This window comes from Mya arenaria, chromosome 11 (assembly GCF_026914265.1).
Source record: "Mya arenaria isolate MELC-2E11 chromosome 11, ASM2691426v1".
Classification (NCBI taxonomy): domain Eukaryota; kingdom Metazoa; phylum Mollusca; class Bivalvia; order Myida; family Myidae; genus Mya; species Mya arenaria.
This window is the reverse complement of record NC_069132.1, coordinates 64844086-64860288: the sequence shown is the minus strand read 5'-3', so window position 1 is coordinate 64860288 and position 16203 is coordinate 64844086. Positions and strand designations below refer to the sequence as shown.

Genomic DNA, 16203 nt, shown 5'->3' with positions numbered 1-16203 from the left:
ATATTTTTTGTGCAGCTACATACCCAAAAATTAAATATAAAATGCTTTATACAAAGAATAAGCACTGATTATGAATAAATCCATTGGTATTCTTTTCAATCCGGTATTTATCGAAGCTTACGTCAAACGCATTGATCAAATATCAATACGATTCTAAATGTCCGTTAACAGAATGAATACTATTTTTGTACGCCCATTTGAAGAAATACTGTACATAGTGTCAACCCTTAAATCATTCAGATGGAATATGAATATTTTAACCCGATTTCTGCATCAATTCAAAATCTCACTTTCAATCACTTTGAATAACCAAACAATTACTCTACTGACATAAACTGATAAAATTTGCATGTAAGAGAGACAAATTAAAATTTATAATTATGCCAAAGTTCTGATATGTAAATTCTTTGACAAACAAAATCCATTTACACATTATCTCACTTGCTAACTTTTAAATGGCCTTTGTTGTTATTCTCAATTAATAAAAAGCTGACCTAACTTCAAATAAGTACAACTGTACAGCAAATATAATAAATAGTCCAATTTTGTAAGAATTTGTTTTGATGAAATAATTCCCTTGTATCATGACCTGGAAAATGACAATGGTGAATGAAGCCTTATCAACATACGTATCTTACGATTCGATTTTTGGAATTAATCATTCTGACTAAGTACAGTCATGTATATCTATTTCAAGACTAAGAGCTTCACTAATCAGATCAGACAAAGCATATTTGATTTGTAAGAGAGACATCCAATTTAATTTCCGACACTCACTTAACATTTATCCAACAATATTTTGTCATATGTTCGCTGATAAGATTGCCCAAATCTGTCTTAATCGCACTTAAATCTAGTTCACATTTAAATAAGCAAAAGCAGACAACAGTTTCATGGCATTGACACTTTTCCTATTTTGTCAAAAAGTTTGAAAGCCAAAGTTCACTTGAATACAAAACAGACTGTTTTATGACTTGCAGATTCTATAAATTGCAAAGTTGAACTAAAGGTCAAGGTCATAATTAATACATCAATGTCAATATTATTTATGTTTCAACCAAATCATAATTATAACAATTATTCCATCACAGGTATTCCATAAAGAAATATCTCTCATTTTAAGATCAATAAAACAATTTATTTTTACTATTAACAAATTCAAGGTCAAAGGTCAGAGTAAGTCAAAACAAACCTGGGTCATTCGCTTCTTCCTCTTGAGTTTCTACTTCCTTGTCGTCCTTGACCCGCTGCTGTAACATCTGCACGAGAAATCGGCAGTGACGAGGCGGGATCATCTTTAGTAATGAGTACAGCACAACTGTTTGTTCGCACGTGCTCCACGAGCCAAACCACGTGGTCACTGAATTGACCTGGTCTCGAAACATGTTATTTGTCTTCATCTTCATTGTATTTAATTGTATTGGTTGACATCTGAATTACTTCTAAATCCTCGATGTTATTCTGGCCAATAATCCATCATCATGTTAATTTTCACAGAGATATTATTTCATACTTGGAACAGGTTTTTTTTGCGGAAAGAATTTCAAGTCGAAGGTTTGAGTCTACATGTTTTCAATCAGCCATGAGTCAGTCCTACACGATCATTCTGAAAATAGAAACCACACTTGAATCAATTACCTTGCACAATTATTTAGAATCAAATCTCCCCATTTCCCCAGTAAAATCCTTGACATTTTTTCAGTCCGCGAACTTGTTCACAATTCATTCCTTATTTTCCCTGATCAATGCACCTTCTATCTTCCAATACCTGCACGTCTATATAAAAAAGATAAGACTCAAAATGAAACTGAGGCATAACACAAGCTCTTTATTTAAAACATGCATTTTTCATTTCAACTTGACATTTCATGAGCAAGTTTTGGCTCCGATTCAGAATACAAATGTAAAATTAAGGAGGAAAATGAAAACAGTCCATTGAGATTGCTATTCGGCCAAGGAAGATTTATATACAATTATATTGCATGATGTCTATGCCTGTATAAGTGTACCCAATTATTTAGACGATTGACAAATGAGTATTATAATTCAATGACTCTATTTTGGAGAAAAAAATGACTAACAAAGTTTCTATTTAATTATTTTATGAGTAAATGGTTGTAAATGACAAAAGTCATTATGATGAGATTAAAAATTATTAATAAACCTAAAAAAAAAAGCATTTTCAACAGCATCTTCAACTAGTAGCTCACAGCGCTTCTTAGAATGAGCCATCAAGGATTACGTTTATCATCAGTGGTGGAAATTAGCACAAGCCCCCATTGAGCCCTGCACTGGCAAATTGCTTTCCGAGCTCGCTCAATTTCTGGATTTCATAATAGCAAGGCTTGTGATGCCAAGAACTCAGGGTTCTCAATAAGTTTTGGCTGAACTTGTCTCAATAGTAAGTAAAGTAAACGACCAGCTTCTACTTATTCTACTGAAAATTCATTTAGTTTTCCAAATTTGAACCGGCCCTATTGCCATTTGAACCGTCCATTTTGGCCGGCAGCTGGTTCTTATTGAGAACACTGAGAACTAGTGTAGAAATTTGGTCTTGTTCACTGGAAGTCTTATTTCAATGACTGAATCATTACTGAAAAGTATGATTAAATATCTTTCTGACATCATTGATAAAAGCATGCTGTGACACAGAAGTTAAAGTAAAACCTGTTGCTCATTGGTCCACAAAAAATGCATACACTAAGCATTACATTAATAAACTTCAACTGTTCTACAGCAAACAGCTGGCCTGGATTATGGACTGGATCCTCAATTTAGGCTCTTCTCTTTTCTTTAGAATGTTGAAAATATATAATATTATAAATTGGCAGACAGTACTAAAACCTCTGATAATTCAATGTTGCTTAGTTTCTTCTTATATAATAAACCCTACAATCTATATATATAAAATGGATTTTTGCTGAAGATTTATGGAAGGGTGTTGCCCTCAGGGAGACCAGCATTGGCACCCTTTTGCCATCATAGAATTAAATGCTCGAGGTTATCAAATAAATCTAATTAATTAAAATTCAAACTTAAAATATTATTATAAATTTCATACAAACTTGACATATTTGGCAGTTGAAACCTACTATTACTTCAATTAAGCACAATTCCTATTGTGAAATTCATGATGTTCAAATTCTTCAAAGCCCAACACAGTGGCCTTTTTCTCCATTAGCACCCAGTCCTTTTCCTGCAGCACCCTGTTCCTTTTCTGCATTACCATTCCCTTTTTTAACTTGACTAAAACTCTATATAGAGGGCTTACCAATGAAAATAATCCAGTACTGACACTTAAATTTGAATTCATATTTTTGCTCAGATACACAGAACAAATTGAATTTAATAAAATATACAGCTACATAATCAGCAAAGGTCAAACGTTATACCAAAATTCTTGAAGCAATATTGTGTCAGGACTACTGTGCAGATTATTTTTTCGACAATAACAGTTTGTAATCCGACTCGAGGACTATAGTTTTGGTTAACTGCAAACCATTATATCTTAATGCTCTATCAGTGCTCCACAAAAATGTATTCCTAATTTTATCTTTGACTTTTCTTTACAAAATAGGTCTCCTGTAACATGAACCATCAAGATAGTCTCAGCCTTTTTTCTACAACCATTTTAATGTGTGATTCTATTCACTATACACTACAAACAACATGTATGAGAATATCAATAAAATTATCTCTAGTACCGACTTAGTAACAAATCTCTTACAAGCTATTGATTATCAAAAATGGTATAATAAATGAAAATTATTTTACCATGTTCGAAAGTTTCCTTAGTTTTCGTCTATATACCATGATAACTCCCACGTATATCCGTTGCTTAGCTAAACAGTTTAACAACTAGCGTGCAGATGAAGTACAACGCTAGTCACTTACACCAGATGCTAGTTATTAAACAATGTCCTTGACAACATCGTACAAAACCCTTACGTCACCCACAACCCTCGCAATTGAAATTACACACACACGCTGAAACACTCGTGTTAAATTTTAATAACTCAAGTAGTTGGTGTAGTTACATAACTATCACAAATTGTAAGTGTTAAAATTTTATCTAAATTTTCAATCAGTAACATTACTAATTAACTAATGAATAATATGACTTAACGTCTTAATTTCCCTATACCAATTGTATGTCGTAATAACTCATTTAAAAACATGAGCAATGCTGTCAAATACATGTATTCATAAATTCTGATGAGTAAGACAGATTGAATGGTTGTTGCCAAGATTTTTTCTTACCTACATTAAATATTCACAACCTTCATTGTTTAATTTATTATAAAACATAATATCAGTAACAGGAATCCATATAGTTATGCATTTCCTTGGTAAGTTACAACTTACATGTAAATTATGTACACTCATAATCAACTCCAAGGCAATATATACAAATCTTAATCCACTATGACTCTCATGTGGATGTTTCAGGCTGGTTTTATTAGTTATGACAGGCTGTGTAGACAATCTGTTAGGATTTGCAGCCACATTCCTGTAATTTGCATCATAAAGCCTTCATAACACAGAGAAACAGACATTGGAATGTATTATTCCCCCCACACCAAAAACTCCCTCAGCATTATTCCACCACTCTGTGGGGAGATGGGGGAGGGGGGTGAACAATACCAGTTCTTACATGTATATCTTAATACCTCTCTTAACTATCTCAGACATCTTCATTGTTACAATATTCAGCCAATAAATGACTTGGTATCTGGCAAACAAAATATGCTAAAGATACTGCATGGGGATTTTAATGGTTTTCATTAAAACATATATTTATTTTTTTATTCTCAAGGTCACAATGCTAATGGTTTTCTTTAATTGATATTTCATTGTATGAAGCAAAATATCTTGAGGCTATCTAAATGATTTAAACATATAACTAATTAGTGTTTACTCTCATGTTTCTGCCAATAGAATCACCCATCAAGTACCTGTGTTTTACGGGCAACTTGACCATGAAACCATTCATATCAGTATAGTTTATAAACAGTTTGGAGAAAACTTGAAATGTGGTAAAAACATAGAGTAAAAGTCACAGACATATCGTTTCACTTTAAAAACTGGCAAGCAAGTTGAACTCCTTGACAACCTGTTACAAACTTGTACACAAACTTGAAAGTGAAAAATGTTTTTAATGAAAGTTGGAAAATCCTATTTTCATCTCCTATTAAAAGAAAATGTGCATTTAATACTTCGAACAGAAAGTGTATCCCGTCTTACGACTGAAAAAAATTATCTTAGGAATAATAATATGTGACATTTGATGATTTTTTAACTGAAACCAAAGAAAATAACACTCTTAAATGGTATAATTCCATTATTCAGCACCACAAAAATAAATGTAGATATTAGTAGCAAACAAATAAAAATGGTATACATCATGTTAGTACATAGTAAAATGATAAAAAGAGATTAACAAAAAGTACTTATAAAGATGATAACAAATATTTACCATTTCACATTATCATCATTTATCTATAATTGACAGAGATGACATTCTAAATTTATCAGTGAAATAAACAAACATTTCAATCATACTCACGATCAACACTTGTATAAATCATTAACTTCCAAAATATTTAAACTCATAATACCATTATTAATATTAATCTCCAATGTGTTTACCAAGAGACTTACGTCACAGACAACCTACACAAAATGTGTAATGGAAACAAACATTAGATTACCTTAGAATATAGTAACGAAACTCCCATGACCAAATCCCACTCACTAACACAAACAGCCTATGATACAGCCAAAATTGACAGTATTAGATTTCGTGACACAGATAAAGAAACACCTACTAAAATATGAAACTATTCATTCATAAACTCCTAAACGACACACTTCAAGTTTTAAACCAAACGTTGTTCGTTTACTATATATCCCGAAAAGCCAATAAGGTTGTTATGTGTTATGTGTACCATAGCTACATTTTTCGCCTATCACTATGTTCATAAGCGAATGCCAAATGAGTCAGACATGTGTGTTTAATCACTCAATGAATAAACAGCGAAGAACATTATCAACTGAAAAGAAATAAAACAAACTCAGGCAGCTCAGCTAACTGATGAAAATAAATACCAATAGTATACTAATTCTGTCTGCCATGGTGAAAAACTATGGGTGTATAGATTTCTCTTTTATTGAGAAAAAAAATCCCGCTCTGACACTTCAGTATCTGTCTCTGCTTTAATAACAGAGCATGATACAACTTGATTAATATGGCTGCAAAAACTTTTATTTACACAACTGGTGGAGAGTAGGCATTATTTAAAAAGCAGGCATTTCCATGACACAGAAATTATGTCCCTGACACAATTTTCTGAAAAAAAAAAATGTTTGGATTTTGGCTTCATCCTTTTTCAAAAATTGATAGGGTAAGAAGCCTTTTTTTTGTTTAAAAGGCTATAAGTATATAGACGTTGTCTTCATTGGAGAATGGTGTTAAAGGGACTGTACACCAGATTAGCACCAAACAAAAGTTTTTAACGAATTCTAGGACAATTATTTAATAAAATGTTTTACTCTTTGATATCATATAAATTGTAAAAAAACAACCAAAATGTAAAAAAAAAATCGAACCGGAGGCCAAGTTCGGACCGGTGTCGCCAAAATTGCAGTCCAGTGTTGTATACACTGTGCTACGAAGGCTTACTCTAAATGGTTGGAATATTTAAGCTATATTCCTAACTTCGTAATATCACGTGATAACAGCGACTAGCCCATCATGCATAAGGAATGAATTCTATAGCTATACTAGGTAGACATACCTAGTAATCTTTTTTAATGGAAAAATACGAAAAAAAACTGCGAAAATTAAATTGATTGTAAACTATATGGTACTTCAGTTAGTAAGTTTCAATGCATTGTTTACATCAATACCAAGTTTGTCAGTTTTCAACAATTTTTTTTTTTTTTTTTTTCGCTATTTCATCATATGGAGTACAGCCCCTTTAAAGTAATATTTTATATAAAACTTAAAAGGTTTAAAACTACATATTAAAACACGACACTTAAAAAAAAAATTCATTTTTTTTACTGTTACTGACTGACTGTAAAAACTGAAGGATCGGCGCCTATTTCCCTTATACCAAGGGTCAGGTACCCCGAACCGAAAGTGTTTTTTTAGGCCTTCAGGGAATCCCATTTCCAAATAACTTTGCAATTATATTCCTCAAAATAAGCTTTTATTGAATATAAACTGTATTATTTAGACCTATAAAATTACCTAAGATCCCCCAATTGTCAACCAAAAGGAAAACATTCCTTGGGGAATCCCTGGTATACATAGGCATTTCCCCCTCTGTAAATTATTTTATACAAAACTTTTTCCCAAATTTTCAATTTATGCAGCAAAATAATAATATTATGATATAATGCCTAAAAATTTTTTATCTCTGATTCAGGTTACCCAACCCTTCTTACGAAATAGGCGCCAATCCTAATGTTTTTATAGTCAGTTGATAAAAAAAAAAGATACTATAACTATGTGTTTTGTAGTTTAAAACCTTTATAAGCTTTATACAGAAGAATACTTTATCATCATTTTCAAGAAATGACAATTACATTGTTATATTAAGCCTAATAAAAAATAAAATAAGAAGCCTACCTACCCTACCTGTTTTTGAAAATGATGCATCTATTTACCAAAACCATCTTTTTTTTAAGGGGGGGGGGACAGAGCCCAATGAATTGCCCTGATTCATGAGTAAAAGACAAGCCCTTATTTCGCCAGAGTTTTTTTTTTCTTTTTCATAAGAGAGTTTATTATTCCAACAATTTCTTTCAGGAATTAGAAAGATAGTATACTATAGCTAACTATATTGTACATACCCCTTAATACCAAAAGTTTATAACAAACTAACATTTTTCCCTCAGATTCTCCAATATATCCAAGGGAAGCAATTCAACATTTTGTCAGGTTTAGTCATAATCAAGTGACACAACCACAGCCATTAATATCTGCTACATTGAATATCATAAGACCCAATTTAATGTGAAAGCAAACATTGTGATTCAACAACATGTGACCGGACCGGTATGTCAAATGAAAATACTACATGACAAACACAAAAAAGTGTTTATCTATTTTATCACGAGTACATTTTCAAATTCTTCCTTCAATACCTTTTAAGTTTTTTTTATATGGAAATAACATGATTTAATTCAGTATTTCTTTATTGAGTTTATAGGGGAGTTTATTAATGACAGCACATCAACATTTAACAAATTATAACGACTAATCTCAGAATAACCATTAAACAAATAGATAAATCATCATCATCCTCGGCATCTTCATCAGTAGCAATCAACATCAGCAGTGGCAGAAGCAGTTTCATACTTTCTATATGAGCTATGATTGGACCAAATATTACACAATCATGACTGAGTATACAATTACATGTTTACAAAAACTGTATATGAACCATAATTTAAATTTCATTTAGGCTGTTTTGGGATTTTTGTAATGGTTTGTCTTTTTTGTATCATATAAAAATCTTCCCTAACCGGGATCTATATTAAAACAAAGAAATACACAATCGTAGTCAGTCTTTTCTAATCAAGTAATAAACTATAATTCTTCATTTTAAATCATAATTAAAATGATTAATATTTATCAAATTTAAAAGAAATTTAATTGTATCAAACATTGATTTTGATAAACAATAATCATAACAAAAAGTCTTATATTTATAACAAAATTTAGTTTCAAATTAATTCCAAATCTTCCAGGATTTTTCCACAAAACAATTTTATTTTCCAAAACTATTATTTTCTGCTACAAACATTTAATTATTGGTTCTTCAAAACCAAATTTACCACTGAATCAGATAGATTAATTCCACAACCCAGCTTCAATTTATTTTAAAAGTTATCAAAACAATGTGCTAGCATTTCTGTTTTTATCAATTATTTATGTGCCAAAATACCAGATGGTGATATTAAGGACACTCATTATTCAGGGAAACTTGATACAATTTATGATTGCATTCACCACTGATATACCTGGAGTATATAGTTAAACATTAACCAGATACACTCACTCAAAACACAGCCAACAGTGGACATGTCAAAACTAAATTTTGGGAACAACACCATGCTGTAAACTTTTGAACACATGGGTTCTTCAGCCATCACATCAGCATTCAGAGTTGACAGATAAATGTTCTACAGTGATTTTTTGGTGCAATTTACTGCCTTCAAAAGGCTGTTTCCCCTTATGAAAAAATGTCCATTTTCCCCCCAAAATTATATTTTTTTCCAAATTTGATAACTGATCATAAATTTATCTAAAATCTGATTTTCAACGCCATGACCTTGACCATTGACTCTCCAACCTCAAAATCAATAGGGTTCTCTTGCTGGTCTTGACCAACCTGCCCGCCAAGTTTGAGGTCCCTAGGCCAATTTTTAAGTGTTCTTCAATTATTGACTGGAAACAAATGTTCAGCTTAAGTTCACCTTGACTTTTGACACACTGAAGTTTCAAAATTATAAAGGTTCATCTGCTGGTCATGACCAACCCTTTTTTTTTGGGGGGGGGGGGGGGGTAGGGGGGGGGGGGACCAGGGTCTGGGCCTTAGGGAAGAAGTTGTGTATCGGCTTAGGCAAAGAAGAAGTGTAAAAAGCCCCTAGATTTTTCCTCAGACAAACAGAACTGCAAGCTGAAACATATTATAGATCATCATTGTAAAGGTTTACAAGATAACACTGATACATTTGTTAAGTAAGTCCACACTAATGGCCACTGCTGAATTAAACAATCATGCTGAATTAAGTCCACTGAACTTGGATAGTATAATTCAGATAACAAATGCAACAAATTTCAATAAAATCCACTGAAGCTTTAAATGTTACTTAAAAAACATTTAAAAAAAACACAGGTTCAAACAGAGAAATTTAACCTGGACTAAGGGCTTGTGGGTCTGGCCATTGACTGAATAATCCTTTAACTTATTTATCAAATTGGTAAATAAACTGTTACAGACGTACATGACAACTAAGAACTATTGATGTACTTAGTCTTAAATCAGATCAATATATTGGTGATTAATCTGTTTATTATATAGGCAAGTAAACTCATAAGAAAGTCTGAAAGATTTTGAAATAGCGTACTGTATTTTAACATTCATGTTTAAAGGGACTACGGTATTTCACAGTTTTACATCAATTTATTTTACCTTCTTTCATTGACCCAATACTGACTGGCAGATACTAGAATTTAAAACAAAACTTGAAATTCATTCAATTTTCAATGATATAACTAACCCTTTCGACCTTTTTGGCAAATACAGCATTTTATCTTGCATTTTTCAACATCTGTAAAATTAGCAATAAAGCTCTTACATGATGTTTCATCCTTGTTACAGTAATATCTAGACATTTTCTTGACCATCTAAAACTAGAATGAGTCACCTCAGTAAGATTTATATGAGGAATTTCTATCATGTTTATTATTACTCTAAATTTATATATCATAATGTTCATTCTTTTAGTTTGGGTGTAGTACTTTCCCCACGGAACTGTAACCACTTTCCTCTGTTCCTGAGGGTTTTGAAATTTATCGTGGACTTGAGTGGAGTACGTAACCCGCTTTCCTCGCTAAAATCCCCCAAGTTTCTCAGAGTTGCCTGTTTTTCGGGGGGGGGGGGGGGGGGGGGGGTTGTTGTTATTACCAGGATTAACGCTGATCGTGTTGTTTTATATACCTCAAAGCAAAACTCAGAGTGACTATGCTTTGCTAATACCTTGCTACTGTTGAAATTCAATAATTACATTTGCAGTTAATTTCTTTATAAATATCAGTCAATCATTTTCACATCTGTTAGTTTATCCTTGTAAAAAAATAAATACACATATCTCTGCTAACTCAGAGTTATACTCAGGACTATGGGAGAAGTGTAAGACAGATGGATTCAGATATAATTGTTTGGAAAGCATCCAGTGGTCGAAATTAACACAAGCCCGCAAGCCCTGCACTGGCAAAATGTTTTCTGGGCTTGTCGAAAATCTTGATTGTATTTAGCAGGGCTTGTTCATAAATTTGATATTAAAACATTAATTGTAAGTATTCGGGCTTGTTCATCGAAGGTCTTATTTCAATGACTGAGCATCCACCAAAATTGTGAGCCAAATTACCATTGTGTCATAATTTGTTTTTATGAATGAGTTGTTTAATGATTTGGCATGTGCCCTCTCTAGTATAGAGACTTTTGTGCCAAACACTTATTATTTATTTTTGTTATTTTAAGCGATGTAGTTTAAAAGAAGACCAATAATAAACAATAAATATTATTTAGAATTCCAACTTATTCCTTCACCAATGAGATTTCTTTACAGATTAACATGTTATCACTTAGACAGACATTGCGAAAGTTCAGAAAAAGTCTCGGTCATTCGGACTGACAACCTCTGATATTTTGTCAGTCCGAAAGAAAATTTGCCGGTCCGACAATTTTTGTTTGAAAACTTACTTTTTCAAAGCCTTTGTTGCCTATTTTAAATTTAAAAGACATAAAACGTATTAAGTTATTTTAACTAGTTAAACTTGAACACAATTAACAGTTCACTGAGCTTAATTTGACAAAATATTATTAAACCAGCTTTATTTAAGGAAGCCATTTTTTGACAGACACTCGCACTCAAGCGTAATGAAAATTCTGATTGGTCGATTTGTTGGCAATTTGTATTCTTCAGACTGTACCGGTACTGTTTTCGTAATCGAGTAACATGTTTCAAATGATAAGATTATTGTTTGGAACATTTGGAACTATCATTTAAAACATTCCAATGTTTATGACAAAAGTGGATCATTTTAGCGCTTCAAAACATCACGCATCGCGCGATATATACGGTAGTAAACATTATTTAATAATGTATTGCAAAGGGAGGCAAATGCTGCATGGTGTTTGCCTTAGTGCAGCACACATTCCGACATCTACACTACCGGAAAACGACATCGGATTTGTAAACAATTGGTTATTTGACAATTTCATTGATAAAAACATGATTTTCTGTTAAACAAAATAAATAATTTTTACTTTTAAGCAGTGTTTGATAATTGATGAAGATTAAATCTTCATTATTTTTTTTACACCTGGCCAAGAAAACTGTCGGTCAGACAACCGACCCCATCACAAATTTAGTCGGACCAAGTCAAAATTTACCGGTCAAGACCGTCGGACCGACGGTTTTTGCGATGTCTGCTTAGATAACCAAAAATCCATTCAAAGATTACAACCATCAAATTTCCATTTAGTCATTAAGCTAGTTTATAACGTGGGGTATTTAGAAGCTGACACATGCACTAGAAAGTTATCATTTATTTTTGGTTTCTGTCACAGGGTGCAGTCATCGAAATTAGACTTTTGGATTAACAAGCCCGAATTCTTATACTATTGCTTGGCATCAAATTTTTGAACAAGCCCTTCTATATAAAATTCAGAAATTGAGCAAACCAGAAAGACATTTTACCAGTGCAGGGCTTGCGGGCTTGTGTAAATTTTGACCACTGAGGGTGAGAAAAATGTGCAGCAAGACCGGGGTTCAAACCCAGTACCTAACATGTACCGCTAACAGGGCGAGGGCTCGAACCACTGAAGTAATACTGGGCACCTTTCAAAACCTGAATAAGTAACAATACCATGACATACACCCTTCCAAGTTGGAATAATTGTCCCAGAACTGACATGATAAAGAACAGATACATGATCCCGATGAAACCATGGGTAGGATAATGATTACACATACAGCTTGTTGGGTGCCCTTTGTTGCTGGGTGAGAGACAGGTGCAGCCAGATTGGGGCTTGAACTGGGACCTCCCGCTAACAGGGCGAGTGCTTTCAAGACTTAGAGGGAAGAAACAGACATAGAGGGAAGAAACTGCAGATAAAATCTCCGCCAAATGCCCCCACACCACGAGGACATCCTAGGTAAGGCCCATTCCCCGCTATTTGCGGTGCAAAAACAAAACAACCGCATTCACTCGGCACTGCGTGAGATGAAAACACTGCCCATTTACCCCCCTTTACCTCAGGAACTGGGGGCCGTGGTTACAATTGAATGGTGCTTAACATACTTTTGAAAAGACAGAACTATAATCCAGTCATTGAAATCGCCTGGAAAAACAGAATGATAGTTGCAAACACTGATAAAACCAAACAAGAAAGTTGAAGAATTGCAAACTGGTCATGAAACATGAAATTCAAGCAGAAATTAAATATTTCTGAAAAAATAAAATGTTACAATAAACAGAAATGTAATTCATCACATAATTTCATACCAGTATGTATTTCAAACAACTGTTTTGATGTTTAAATTTCAAAATTCATAACATCCCAACGTGACATCAGCGGGTAATCTAGCATGGGTGAAAATCGCCTTAACACCGGTTCAATAATTATTTTCCTCCGATGTTTCATCGTTTTTAACATTTTTAGTGGATTTTATCACGCTTTCAATATTACAGCCATTGTACTTTTTATCACATCATTTATTTTATTACATTTGAAATATAATGCAAAGCAATATCCATCAACATAACGATTTTTCTGGAGAAATCTTACCTCTCATCAACGGTTGTCTAGATTTGTTTTCATTTTGACATGACTAATCTATTTTTAGTAACAAATGTCACGAATTTCATGTTTTGCATGAAAAAACGATTAGGAAGTGAACACAGGGCATCCTGTATCGCAAATATGTTATACTTACGCAAGGACGACTATATATTTATTCAATTCACACAGTTTCATCAGCATTTTAATCAAAATAAGTAAGCTTTTTAAAATATTCAGCGTTTCCGTTAGAGTTCGTTTCTGGGCGATGACGTCATCAACAAGTTTTCCCGCCTTATCTAGTCTGCATTTAAAAAGTTGTTTTCCAAGAAAGATGTCTACCCTGAATGAAAATTGAATTTATGAGTAAATTATACCTCTCAATTTATTAACAGATCAGGCCATAAATGAATAGAGCACTTACATATATCTTATCAGTATACTTTCCGATAATTTATGGAGATTTAACAGGGAAACAAAAACCAGTAAAAATATCAACTTGACAATTTTCATTTTTTTTTACATTTTAGTCCGTTCGAACAACAAAATCAAGTCAGGTCACACAGGGCTATGACAAAATTTCAACGACGTCATTTCCGAAGTTACGTTACGTGCGCATACAAATTGGTGCGTTTTTCTAATAAACCTTTTTAAAAATTCAAATTTTAGGCATATACAAATTAAAATTTGACGCCACTTGTGAAACATAAATTTTGGTGCTCACTTGGTGAAATATATTAATGTCATCTTGTAAGCACTGAAACAAACAATTATCCTCTATAGAATTATTACCGATTGACGTCATGATATAACATGATTTCCACTTCAAATACCACATTTTCACCTCAACTCTTGGTGCATGTTCGCATGAAGTCCTAGTTGGCTTATGGTGTCCAAGTAGGCATTGAGCTGCCCTCTATCTTACATGAAGGCCTAGTGGGTAGTGCTGTTTCAAGGGAGAACACTTTTAAAGAGACGATATTTTTGTTAGGTCAGTGTTCACTCCCGTTGAGAAACGATATATCTACTTGCCATGTTTGCCCAATTTGAAAGTTGTGCATACTATTACCGGTTCCCCAGGTTAAAGTAGCAGCTGCAATATTCATGAAATTAAGCCCCCCTCCCCCCAAAAGCCAGTCTAAAGCTTAAACGACTGTTTCCAGGTACTCTGGGCATTGACGGCGCACGGATGGACGTGGATCGGGAGCTGGTCGTGTATTCGGACATCACTGATGAGACGATTAGCTGGTACATAAATAAAAACATCCTACGATGTGGCCGACCCGCCGAATGCAAACGGCTTCTGGTATGCCAGTTAAATAGTTTTGTACAGCTCAAGTTATTTACCGTTCAGAACACCTCGGCCATTTTCCGTCGAAACCAACCTGGGGTATACTAGTATATGAATGGTTTACAATGTCAGAAATCTAAACACTTTAACTACGCTGCAAGTAAAAAGCGTAGTTATTTCAATTTAGCAGTTAAACTTAATGACTTTACTTTTGGGAATCTTTATTACTTATGCAATATGACACAAGCAATAAATTTAATCTTATTAATACAAGATGCACGTTTAAACAGTACAATTGATTCATACTATTATTTAAATTAATGCGAACTTGTTCTACCGATATTCCGGCATACGTCCGACGTTGTTTTGGATGGAAAATGACCGAGGAGTTTCGTATGGCCGTTTCAGTTTAACAGTACGTGAACTTACCCTAAACACTGATCCAAGGACAAAGCAAAAAATAATAATCTTGTTTCTAGGATTATTTGTCAATTCACTTAAAATCCAATTTCATGTCGCAATAAGGACTGACCACTGGCACCGGATTTTCAAACTCAATCTTTTCTTTTAAATCAAACAAAAATCTTATAATTCCAAACTAAAAATTACAAATAAAAAATTGTGTTGTTTTTTCTTCAAAATATGCATTTTGTACTGTATATAATTATTTTTGAATTATATATCGGAAGATTTTTTTTTGGATTTAAAAAAAAAATGATTGAGTTTGAAAATCCGATGCCAGTGACTGATAAACAGGAACACCACATGGTCAATCTTGAGGAACATTTCTTATTTTATAACATACAATTTTATTCAAACAATTTGTACAATATAGCAACATTCAAACAACATGATCATTGTTGGGATGCCTCTCCAATAGGGTGCAGGTTTTTCTAAACCTGAAAGAAGTTACAATTGAAAGTAAACAATGTATTTTTTGTTTTCATTTTTACGTTTATCGTTGCATCGTATTATATTTTTTAATAGATTGGATCACTAGAACACAAATCTTATTAAGAATTCAATTTGAAATATGACTCTTATGAAACATCACTATATGTGTATCGTTTAGTGTCTGTCAGGCATGTGCCTTAACCCTTAAGCTGCTGATGGCGATTTAAAAGGCTTTGCAAACAGCTTGGAACCAGACCTGGTCAGGTTCCAAGCTGTTTGCCACTCAGTCAATATATCCCCAAAGTTTTAAGTAAATTGAAAGAAATTTAGAATAAACCAGACGAAAATTTTGAGCAGACGACAATTTACCCAGCATGCAAAGGGTTAAAATAGGACCTTCCTTAATGTTTAATCGTGAGTCCCAGTTTAAGACTC

General features: G+C 33.2%; 1 protein-coding gene across 7 annotated transcripts in view; it reads right to left on the bottom strand.

Moving 5' to 3' along the window:
* LOC128207965 (protein Smaug homolog 1-like) overlaps positions 1–13828 on the bottom strand; it is a 49247-nt gene extending 35419 nt beyond the window's left edge. The window contains exons 1-2 of one of the 7 annotated variants that reach the window (XM_052911198.1): positions 13741–13828; positions 1193–1606 (exon numbers count right to left, since the gene is read on the bottom strand). In XM_052911198.1, coding sequence (XP_052767158.1) covers positions 1193–1406 — 214 coding nt within the window. In that variant the 5' untranslated portion in view covers positions 1407–1606; positions 13741–13828. Of the gene's footprint in view, positions 1–1192; positions 1607–3271; positions 3292–3774; positions 3903–5566; positions 5669–5711; positions 6003–13309; positions 13414–13592; positions 13710–13740 lie in introns of those variants that run through there. The other 6 variants (XM_052911196.1, XM_052911199.1, XM_052911193.1 and 3 more) reach the window with 6 other exon arrangements.
* Between the last annotated feature and the right edge of the window lie 2375 nt (positions 13829–16203).